Source organism: Sesamum indicum, unplaced genomic scaffold (assembly GCF_000512975.1).
Source record: "Sesamum indicum cultivar Zhongzhi No. 13 unplaced genomic scaffold, S_indicum_v1.0 scaffold00194, whole genome shotgun sequence".
Taxonomy (NCBI): Eukaryota; Viridiplantae; Streptophyta; class Magnoliopsida; order Lamiales; family Pedaliaceae; genus Sesamum; species Sesamum indicum.
This window is the reverse complement of record NW_011628089.1, coordinates 136,964-148,318: the sequence shown is the minus strand read 5'-3', so window position 1 is coordinate 148,318 and position 11,355 is coordinate 136,964. Positions and strand designations below refer to the sequence as shown.

Here is an 11,355-nt window from a genome sequence, read left to right as displayed (position 1 = left end):
GAGCCAATGGCACTGGCCCATCATCACAGATTTGAAATGCCTTCAGATTATCAATACATTACCCCAGATTCATGAAGGAGATGATAGAATCATTTGGCGTTTTCTGGATGGGCGACTCACCGCCCAAGCTCTGTACCGACTTATCAGCCCGACTGGACCAAAAGTAGGCTGGTCTTCACTACTTTCGGGTTCGTTGAAGATTCCACGGCATACTTTTATCTTATGGATGGCAGGATCCATGGCATCACCTTGGACCCCTGATCACTAGATTTCCAAAAGGACCGAGATTACTTGGGCTAGACGGTTCCACCAAGCTCCATACAGTTATTGATGAGAGCCAATGGCACTGGCCCATCATCACAGATTTGAAATGCCTTCAGATTATCAATACATTACCCCAGATTCATGAAGGAGATGATAGAATCATTTGGCGTTTTCTGGATGGGCGACTCACCGCCCAAGCTCTGTGCCAACTTATCAGCCTGACTGGACCGAAAGTAGGCTGGTCTTCACTACTTTCGGGTTCGTTGAAGATTCCACGGCATACTTTTATCTTATGGATGGCTATTTAGGAAAAATTACCAACGACGGACAAACCATGGCTCATACACATGAGAGGATGTATACTTTGTGATGAGGATGCAGTTGAGACACATTCTCATTTATTCTTCCAATGTCGCTTCAGCAGAAGATGCCTTTCAGCAATACGAGAAATTATTCGATTTTCCTGGCCCAATCGAGCATGGGCAACGGATGTGGAATGGGCAGCGAGAAAATGGAGAGGGAAGCATATCATCAATGCTGCATACCGAGCGTTCCTTGGATCATTCGTTTACCACTTATGGCGTGAAAGAAACTGCAGACGGTTCCAACAAACTGAGCATACGGCAAATGTATTGGCTTCTTTCATTATCGATGATGTTAGGCAGAGAATTTTGAGTATTAATATCTCTAGTTCCATTAGTACATGTGCTCTCTATAGACTATAGCGTATCCCTTGGCCTATCGAGGGATAACCGATTCACTGTTGTACTGTACTATTTCTACATAATGAAACTTACCTTTACCCAAAAAAAATATTTTATGAGTGATGATGGATTCTTCTTAAGCTTATCATACAATATTGCTATTTCTTGGCAAGGTTCTTATAGTATGGGCTATATAATTCAGACTGCTATATTTTAAATATTTATGCATGTAATTTAATATAAAAATTATAAGTTATATAATATACTTTTTTATAAAATTAAATTGAGCTTGTAAATAATTTTCTTTGTAAAACATATTTTCATATTGAACTTGTAAACTTTTTTTTATGTATTATATAGTTTATATAAAGCTATACATTTTGAACATTATTGTTTAAATATAAATTTCAGTAAAAATTTTAAAATTACTAAAAGTAGTTTTGAGAGAGATTTTTTAATTAAATATACTTAGGAAGTGAAACAAAAAATATAAAAATATGTTAAAAGGGTGTTTTGTTCTGTCAACACTAAATTATTTTTTTACGGGGACTTTTGTTATAATAAACGTAAGTCAGGGGTCAAAATGTATAATAAAAATTTTATAATTTTGTAAAAGTTTTATTAGTGGTAAGATGGTCGCATGGTAAACCATATTTCAACTCTCTCCTCTTTCTCTCCCTCTCTCTAGGGTTTTGTTTTTCATCGATGCACGAAAAATTCCCCAATTGGTCGTATCTATTCGATCGAAATGGTAAGCAAATGCGCGTTCCTGATTTCCAATTAGCTTATACAATATTGTTGGCTTACCCATTTTGTATCTCGTGCTGTGATTTATCGAATGTTTTGGTTTAATTTTGTAGGAAAATGGTGGCGGAGATTTGGAGGCGAAAATTGAGATGTTGCTGAATGTGGAGAAGCAGATGAGGCAAGTGGGTGATGTTGCAGGTACGAGGAAGGCCGTCACACCTCTTGCAATTCTTCTTCTCACACCTCAAACAATACCCCTCATTTTCTCCCTCCAAGAAAGCCAAAGCCGGCGAAGGAGAGACGCCGCAGTTCCGTCCTCCCACCGCCAAAATACCCTCACCCAACCCCACCATCAAACCATTTCCCTTGTCCTCTGTTCACTTCTTCGAGGAAAAAAGTTAAAGAAAGCAGGTGAAGTTCATGGTGGTATGGCCGAGTCAAAGGTTCGAATGTGATGGTACGGCAGCACCTGCGGGAGAAGCAGCTGCGAATGTGGGTACAAATCCAAGAAAGGAAAACCCCGCTGGTAAAAACCCTTAAACCACCATTTTCTCCCCATCATCAAACCCCACCGACACTCACATGGTGAAACCCTCTCACCTTCATTTCTTTTTTCTTGTGTTCATTTCTCACCCAAAAGAATAGACTAAAGAAAACCAAGAAAAGCAGGGGGGAGAGACAGAGCGAGGAGGAGGCCTCAAATTATGGTATTGCGAAATGTTACTGCTGTTTGAACAATCCTTCTTGGCCCAATATTTTCTCATTGTTCATATATTGATAGATAAAGAAGGAATACTGGAATACTCTCTGTTGATGTCCTAAGTTTGCTCTCACTTCCTTGCTTGCAAATACTTTCTCCCTCCATCTTACATGTCATCTTTATCTTGCTTTCTAGTGCTTCTTTTATTTAATTTTTGCTTTGACAATCCTAATGTGTTTAACTTGCTCTATTATAATATCATATGGTCAGTAATTTTCTTCTACTTAAAATTAGAAAAATGTTGCTAAGGATTGTTGGAACAGTTTACATCTGAATTTGATGAATGTCTTCTTCTAGGTTTGGGATTACACTGGTTTTGGATATACAAGGTACAATGCCAGAGACATTAACAAAGAAATACTAGGGTAAGCACAATTCTGCAGCTGTCTCCTTCCGTGATGAAACCTGTAATGTTCACAGATAATCTTGTTTGTGGTTTTCATTTAGGTGTGTTGTGGAGAATAAAGTGCTTCATAGATCTTTATTATCATGCTTCATAGGCCTTTCCCTCTTTTTTTTTTTTTCTTTTTTTCGTTTAATCCGTAATACCCAAACCTGAGGGTATGTGCCTGTATAATTATCCCTTAATCTTCCTTTGTTATTCCAGCTCTTACGATATGACAATTTGTAAGACATGAACATTTATCTAAATCATGAGCGTTCCATGGTTGCTCAGGTGTCATTGCTAAGAGGATATAAATCAGACAGGAGACCTGCAAACTCGACAATGATGGCAATTCTGGATGGCTTTCAGAAGGCATATTCCGTTGATTTCAGACCACTCAATGCACTGCGCCCTGCTGCCTTCCAAGGGGCTCATTATATTTCACCATTGAAAAGGCAAATAATCTCGTATGCATCTGGTGAGCAGAGATTTCCGCTTTTCTTATGACTTGTAACAATTAATTTTCAGAACCATGCTAGTTCTTTTTGTGAATGATGAATTCTATTACATGAAGTTTTAATGGAAGCCACTTTTTCTTTTATGATGTTTGGTCCCCTTGACCTGTCCAAATCCAATTTTCATCCCTCTTTATCTTCTATAATTCAAGAACCAGCTTCAATTTCTGATGGTTTTAAGGTCCTTCACAGTTTATCATTGTTGGTTATTACCACGAACAGTTCAGTCTCCTTTCCAAGTTGAATACATTCATCATCTAATACCATATTGTGAGTGCGAGGCTGTTCTGCTGTTTGAACAATCCTCAAATTAGGATTTTCTGTACAGTTTGGTCTTATGTAGACGTTATTCGTGATATTCCTGTATTTAGTCAGTTTGGGTAATATTGAAGCTGATGAGCTTCTGCTCAAATATGTTCATTTGGTAATTTACTGAGTGTTGTGGAGCTTTGTGAGTACATGTATCATGAATGATTATGCTACTCAAGATTGAATTATGATCAGCTACCATTTTTTTTTTTCTAAAAATATTCAACTTGTTAATAGATCTGAAACTTATGCGAACCGATTCATTAGTTCATTGGTAGTGCTAGCTATTCTTTTGAGTGGATGGGTGGGCTGGTCCTCGTCCTATGTTTATCTTTTTAATGTTGTTCAAGGGTTGAAGGAGTATAATATTTGGGCATGGAGATTGGGTGGTATTAAGTTAAGCACTAGTAGCACAATGACATTGGGAGGAGAATAAATGGAACATAAGTATTGTCAAAATCTTTTAGGTACCTTTGAGGACTTACCATGCTGGCGATCAATATAACAAAGCACGACGGTCTTGTTTATAAGAGTGTCATTTTTGGCTGTGTTTGTGTGTTTGTAATGATTCATGTTGTTCTTAGTTGTATGATGCCCTTATAAGTTCATGATTGATGGTTGGTTAAGGCTTCGTCTTATCAACTACTTATCTTTTTAAGCAATGCATTGGTTGTTCATATACATATATGTGTGTGTGTGTGTAGACATTTGCCACATCTAATGCATTTGTCAACGTCTTTGTGTTTCAATGTTTCTGGACCACATAGGTAACCAAGCTTGTACACTCGTTTAAGGAAGGTTCGGAGGAATGGTCCAAGAAGGCGGTAGAGCTTGAGGATTCATGAAGACTTTAGACGTAAGTTCTATTTGTAATTTATTTATCCAACAATGGCGAATGATGCACAGTACACTAATTCCTCTTGTGAACATGCAGTTTGGTTGTGGAATTTCAAAATTATCTGTTTGTCTTATGTCTTCATGCATGCTGGACGCGAATGGAAGGTGTATGAGGTGGCAAAGACGGTCTTTGGAAACAATGACACAGAAACTAGAAAGTCTTTGCAAAGTGATAATGGTGGTAAAAAGTTGATCATTTTCTTGGCTTTCACTCTTCATTTCATCCATCAAGCATTCCTTTATATGTTTGCATTGTTATCTTGAGTTCTTGATATTTATCATCTACATTATGGGGTTGTGATTTTTTTTTTATCTATGGCAAGTTTGTTCCTTTGATAAATAGTGTTGGATGCTTTTTTAGTGGTTTTCAATTACTTTACTACTGTGGTGTGGGTGTTTCTCATCTTGTTTAATTTGGTTGTGCTTTTATGTTATCTCATTCAAGTAAACGACGTGTATTGTGTTCTTTGTGGTATATCAAGCTCTGTGAGACATTTTGTTGTCGGGATGTCCGTAATTGTTTAGCATTTTAGGATTGGACTCTTGGTTTAATTGAAATTACATGAAACTTCTCATATTCTAATTTTGATTTGAACAGCCCAATTCACCTCCCAAATGGGATAAAACCATTTCAAAAGTAAAGAATTCCCATGACATATATGTAGTGTTAATTAACACATAGGAACCAGAGGGTAACCTTTTTTTAAATTTTTGTTCATCTTTTGTTATCCTATCAAACTGTTTTTGTTTTGTTTTCTTTTGCCAGTTACTATCAAACTACTTCCGTTTATATTATTTTTTAGTAATTTGACAAATAAATGTGATTTAGGAAGTTATAAGATTGAGACATGAATGTGCACTAGCGTTATGTGATTGTTGCTTGATTAACTGTGGAGTCGTGGCATAATTTCATGCATTTTGAATTGCTTTGAAAGAGAGTTGGAATATCTTTGCTTCTACTAAATCTTAGGATTCTTGTGAGATCATATTTGTTTGCTAAAACTCTACCCGATTGATCCTTATATCCCTAACATGGGACATGCATCCATTTTGAAAAATTCAAAGGCCCTTCCCCTTCCGGAAAAAAAGAAAGAAAGAAAGAAAGGAAAGTAAGAAAAAGGAAATTACGTCTACTCCGCTGGTTTAGGTCACTTAGTAACTGGGTAACTTCATCACAAATGTTGTTATTCACGTAAAACGGTGGCCGGAGCTATGAGTATGCAAAGCACTTTAGGTAAAACGTCTTTTGGTTGAGTAACCGGGTGCCTTCACCACAAGTGTTGTCATTCGCGTCAAAAGGCCAGAATGCGACGTATTTTGGATGAGTAACCGGGTGCCTTCACCACAAGTGTTGTCATTCGCGTCAAAAGACCGGAAAACGGCCTAAAGAACAAGTAACCGGGTGCCTTCACCACAAGTGTTGTCATTCGCGTCAAAAGACCGGAAAACGGCCTAAAGAACACATGTCGCGGGCAAAAACAAAGGAAAAAAAAAGAAGATAAAAGCCGTGACTACAGCAAAAGGGGAAGAAAAAAGAAAAAAAATTCATTAGTGTCCAAAGAAAAGAAAGAAAAGCGAAATCCATCCCGACTAGGTAGATGTGAGGAGATAAAAGGGTATTGTGTTAGCATCGAGGATGATAACACTTTGAAATCTATAGATTTTGTGGAAGCTTGATTGTCCTCCTCTATACTTGGCAAAACGAAGTGTTGTGATGTGATTGGCCTCTTACCCTCATTATGATAAGTTAGCATTTGCATAATGTATTGCGGCGTTTGTGTTTTGAGATTATGTGCACATAGTATTTCATTCTGTTGGAGGCAATAACTTTAATGACATTGCGGCAGTCCTTTCTTTTCTTTGTTGATTTATTAAAAAATTGTCACATTTCTTGGTGCTGAATTTTTTTTTGTGTAAAATCCTCTACTTTGGCATGCCTTTTCTTATGTGACTACTATTTTTGGTTGGGAGGAGGAGGAGATAGATTCTGGCCTTGTATCAACAATATTTAAATTCTATATTATTATAGTTTTCTTTAATCTTAATGAATTATTCCCTTTAGATTGCCATCCCAGCAGGGTGAGGGTGCAAGTTCAGTATATAGCAGTAGTGCATCTTACATGACCGCCCCTTAAAAGGAAAATGTATGTGCTTGCATGTAAGAGTTAAAGAAGTCTACCATGGTGCATATAGACAAGTATTATAAATTTTCACTTCTAATCTATACTGGCCCATGAATGCGGTTTATCTAGGTATGTGAGGTTGGGAATCATTGTTAACTAATAATTGATAATAAAATCAGATTCCTTTTTTGTGTTCCATCTTCTGTTAAACTCTTTAATGAAGTTCATCAGATATCTTTCAGTTACATTTGCTACACTTGGTGAGAACACCAGATGATGTCCCTGGATGTGCTTCTTAGTGCTGGTGTTCCGTGGTGCAGGTGACTATTTATATGCTATCATATCATCTTTATCATTTGTCCCCTACACTCTTATGTAGAACCCATTCATTAGTTCATTGGTAGTGCGAGCTATTCTTTTGAGGGGCTAGGTGTGTTAGTGCTCTCCTGCATTTATCTTTTTATGCTCTTGAAGTGTTGAAGGAGTAAAATTCAAGTCCATACTCGACAATAGATATTGGGCGGTATTGAGTTATGAGCTCACAGCAAGGTGTTTTAAATGAAAAAAAGATTACATCATGAGAAGAATATATGGAACATAAGTACTGTAAAAATCTTAGGTACCTTTGAGGACTTAGCATTCTGCTAGGGATTTTCTTATCCATTGAAAATCAACAGATACAATTAGATACCATCATTTGTAATTAGGTCTGTGTTACTTTTTGTTGCTCTGCATCGTTAGTGATTTAATCTTTGGTTGCATTGTAAGTCACTCTCTTAAATCAATGTTTTTCTTGACTACTGGTGCAAAAAGCTCGAGAATTTGTTGTCACTTCCCAAGAGCTTATCACTCGGGGTTTAGTCCTGGTAAGTCGCTTGTACTGGCTTTTAATTCCTATCGATATTTATGTTGATCTATCTAGAGAAGTTATTTAATATCAATATCTGAAATTAAAGTGCTTATTCTGTTTATTCGATCTTATTGTTTTAGGATATTATTGTGGAGATGCTGCTGATATGGCTAATATTGAATCGTCGAGTGTTGCAAGAGAAGCTGCAATACATAGTGCAGCTATTAGGTGTCCTCCAATGGTGTCTCGCTTCCAGTTATCATATGATCTTGCAGTCTCGTTATGTTCTAGGTTTGTTTTCTTTTCTTATGTGTGATCCTCTTCTGGTATCACGCAGAAATGGTCTCTTGGAAATTTAGTATTTTACTGGCATTCCTTTTCTTGTTATGCCCCTGTGCAGAAACCTATGGTAAGATAATAATTATTATTTAAAATTGAAATATATGCAAATAATTGCTTCATTTATGTAATATATGACTTTTGATCACAATTGGAATGCTAATTACTGTGTGCGGTAGAATGATGCATGTTAGTTGGTGCTAAATGAAGGTAATTTGGTGGATATCTCTAAGTCATAAAGTATCAGAGCATTTTAGAGGATGCTTGATGGTTTTGATTTTTTGAGTGCAATAATGGCAATATACTAAAATCGTCTACAACAGTAGACATACTGTCCCCATATTCTTTTACTATTCCTTTCTCGAATTATGATATGCCTGTTGCTATGTAAATTGTTGAACTTATGTACATGAGCATGCAATTGCAATCTCTGGGATTTTGGCATCTAACTATTTGGACAATGCTCTGGTCCGTTGTTGTGGGATGGGATGTTTGATGCTACATTTAGGATATTCTATACAGTTTGGTCTTATTTAGACGTTATTAGTGATATTACTTTTTTTTAGTCAGTTTGGGTAAGATTGAAAGTGATAAGCCCGTGCTCAAGTATTGTTTAATTTAGTAATTTACTGAGTTGTGAAGCTCTGTGAGTACATGTATCATGAATGATTATGCTAGTCAAGATTGGTTTATGATCAGCTACCCCCAAAACCCTTCTATTGCATTTGGTCTCTGAAATATGCAACTTGTTAATAGATCTAGATCTGAAACTTTGAAATAATTAAGCAGGCTGTTCAATTTGAGAATTGGAGTTCATTGGGTTTAGGCCTTGAATTGGTATCCTTTTGTCTATACCTGTATCATCCAGAATGGTTCCGTGATGCCAATCAGGATCACCATGAACTCTGTGCTTCCTGTTTCCATCATGTCTGCTGACTTGTATTGAACTACTCTAGCTCTTTGCGGATCTTGGGGGATCTTCAATAGCACTGAAGTGTTGTTTATATATCAAACTACTGCTGAACTGATGGAGTTGAATTAGTATCTAGTTTCTATAGAGACTAATTACTGGACTACAGACTGCGATCATGATCATTCTGTTGCAGTTTTTCGCCACAGAATATGAAATAAAGTAATTTGTACTGTGATAACGAAGAATTTTTCGCTCTTATGATCATCTACATTTCTTAGACTAAATATATTATTAATTAGTTACTGAACGAGGTTCTTTCTTATTTACTTTGTTATTTAAATAGGATATCTATGGTAGAGAAATTTCTGTTTTTCCTGCGCCAAAGGGACAAATAATGACATGGAAGGAGTCTTTACTTGATACACCTACCTATAGTTGTGTATGCTTGATGGATATGCGAGGGTGGGGTACAGCATTTCCGACTTCTGTTAAAAGAGTTCTAAATTTTGCTTGTACGTAGATCTGGTACAAGTTGGTTCAAAAGAATTATGAAGGGCTGTTCATTTTGTTTTTCCCTTCCCTCAATCTTTACTCGCTTCAATGAGCAGGCCATTCTTTCACGTACATAAAGCACTGGGCCCCTTTAAGTATTCCTTTGGTTATGAGCTTGGTTACATAAAAGATTGATGTGTGGCACGTAGAGTAAAATAGGATCAGAGCTTTATCCTACAATAAACCGGTTGCCTTGCAAGCCATTTAAAATGGGAGTCAGTTGTCCGGTATTTATGCTTATCGTCACATGTGATACACATTGGAGACTGATTGAGCAAACAACTGTAGAAGGGTCACTGGAACTATTGCACCTCCTTAAACTAAGATATAGTTTCCCTGTAATATGCACTTAGGATATCCACGTTTACTAGTATCCTTAAACTCCAGGTGTTTTAACGATGCAACTTTTCATATGCTCTTGTGCCTTTTCATGGTAATTATATTATAACACTTTCACTTTGGAAGTGGGGTAACTTTTGTTCCTTTCTTTGCCTTCCATACAGGTTTGAGATGTTTTCGTTATTTTTTCTTTTGTTTTTAAGCTGAACTAGGCAGTGGCTCGATGGTGGCTCCCTCAATATGCACATTGTTTCTCAATTTCAGAGCTTCAGTTAATGAACCAAACTCTTTCCTCTATTTCTTATGTGCAGGCAATGCTTTCTGGTGAACCAACTATTGTTGATGCTGTTGCTGCTTGGCTGAAAGCTATAGTTACTAGGAACCCAAAAGCAATGATCCGACTATACAGTACAGGCACATTTTCTTTTGCTCTGGCTTACCCTGGATCTAATCTTCTTCCAATTGCCCAACTCTTCTCAATGACTCATGTTTATCAAGCTTTTCATGGTGGTGAGGAAGCTGCAGTTTCCTCTTCTCTACCTTTGGCGAAATGAAGTGTTTTGGGCGGCCTCTTACCTGAGTCATTGCTTTATGTACTGGAACGTAGCGGCCCAGTTGCTTTTGCCGCAGCAATGGTTTCTGATTCTCACACTCCTGAGATTATTTGGACACACAAGATGCGAGCAGAAAATCTGATCCGTCAGGTAGCCCTGAATCTGCAACTGGAGTTTGCTACTTGTCTTTCACCCCAAGCATCTTTTGTTAACATTTAGTATTTACATTCTAAAACATGGTGGTACTTGAGTCATCCTCAATGCAAATAAGTGCTGCATTTAACTCTCAGTTTTATTTGATTAGGTTCTTCAGCATCTTGGTGATTTCCCTCAGAAATTGTCACAGCATTGTCATTCCTTATATGACTATCCTCCAATGCCACCAGTGACATATCCAGAGCTGAAAGATGAAATGTGGTGTCATCGTTATTATTCGAAACTTATGTGATGAAATTAGATTTCCTAATTGGCCTATTGTTGAACATGTTGAGTTTTTGCAATCCTTGCTAGTAATGTGGAGAGAAGAGTTAACTCGAAGGCCAATGGACCTTTCTGAAGAAGAAGCTTGCAAGATACTAGAGATTTCCATTGATGAAGTATCCAGAGACGACGCCCCTAAGAAACCAAGTTTTGAGTCAGTTGAGGAGATACCTGATATATCAAAGCAGATTGAGTATATTGATGAGGAAAAGCTCAAGAGACAGTATAGGAAACTTGCAATGAAGTATCATTCAGACAAAAATCCTAAAGGGAGGGAGAAGTTTCTGGCAGTGCAGAATGCTTATGAGTGCTTGCAGGTATGCCAAATTCCTTGATCCTGTGTGAGGATCTGTCGTTACTCATAAAAAACGGAGACTATATGATTAAGCTTGAGCAAAAGAAAGAACATATAGAGAAGGGATCTTATAAGCTGCCAGATCTTATTTCAAATGAATTAGTCGACTTGTTTAGACACCGTTTTCACAATTAAGCTGTTTATTTGACTGGGAGAAAGTGCTCTAAAGGTATTTATGCTGTCAAGATGGGCCAAATGCTTTTTTCCACATATAAATGGATATCGATATTGGTTTTAAATATATCTTGGAACTAGGAAGGACACGGGAC

General features: G+C 37.2%; 1 protein-coding gene across 9 annotated transcripts; it reads left to right on the top strand.

The window, feature by feature from the left end:
* The first annotated feature begins 1,635 nt into the window (after positions 1-1,635).
* LOC105179721 (lysine-specific demethylase JMJ705-like) lies at positions 1,636-11,137 on the top strand. Of its 9 annotated transcripts, XR_002286366.1 has the most exons (12): positions 1,636-1,719; positions 1,829-2,241; positions 2,356-2,422; positions 2,773-2,840; positions 3,152-3,338; positions 4,452-4,540; positions 4,619-4,762; positions 6,947-7,024; positions 7,518-7,570; positions 7,695-7,845; positions 10,009-10,401; positions 10,556-10,661. XR_002286366.1 is itself a non-coding variant. In XM_020691412.1 (5 exons), exons 1-4 carry the CDS (start codon positions 6,978-6,980, stop codon positions 10,058-10,060), a joined length of 303 nt encoding a protein of 100 aa, XP_020547071.1. In that variant the 5' UTR covers positions 5,988-6,977; the 3' UTR covers positions 10,061-10,401; positions 10,556-10,661. The 9 variants fall into 9 exon arrangements, 2 of the variants coding, with proteins under 2 accessions (XP_020547071.1, XP_020547070.1); XR_002286368.1 differs by lacking the exon at positions 10,556-10,661 and adding an exon at positions 10,762-11,137 and having other exon boundaries at positions 4,452-4,762; XR_002286365.1 differs by having other exon boundaries at positions 2,361-2,422; positions 4,452-4,762.
* Positions 11,138-11,355: the final 218 nt, after the last annotated feature.

What these genes read in the sequence shown, in the direction of transcription:
- LOC105179721 (XM_020691411.1), top strand. Translation starts at nt 6,991, where the DNA reads ATGTGCTTCTTAGTGCTGGTGTTCCGTGGTGCAG. An exon ending in GCTGGTGTTCCGTGGTGCAG is followed by an intron (nt 7,025 to 7,517) that starts GTGACTATTTAT and finishes TGGTGCAAAAAG; the next exon opens with CTCGAGAATTTGTTGTCACT. An exon ending in TCACTCGGGGTTTAGTCCTG is followed by an intron (nt 7,571 to 7,694) that starts GTAAGTCGCTTG and finishes TTATTGTTTTAG; the next exon opens with GATATTATTGTGGAGATGCT.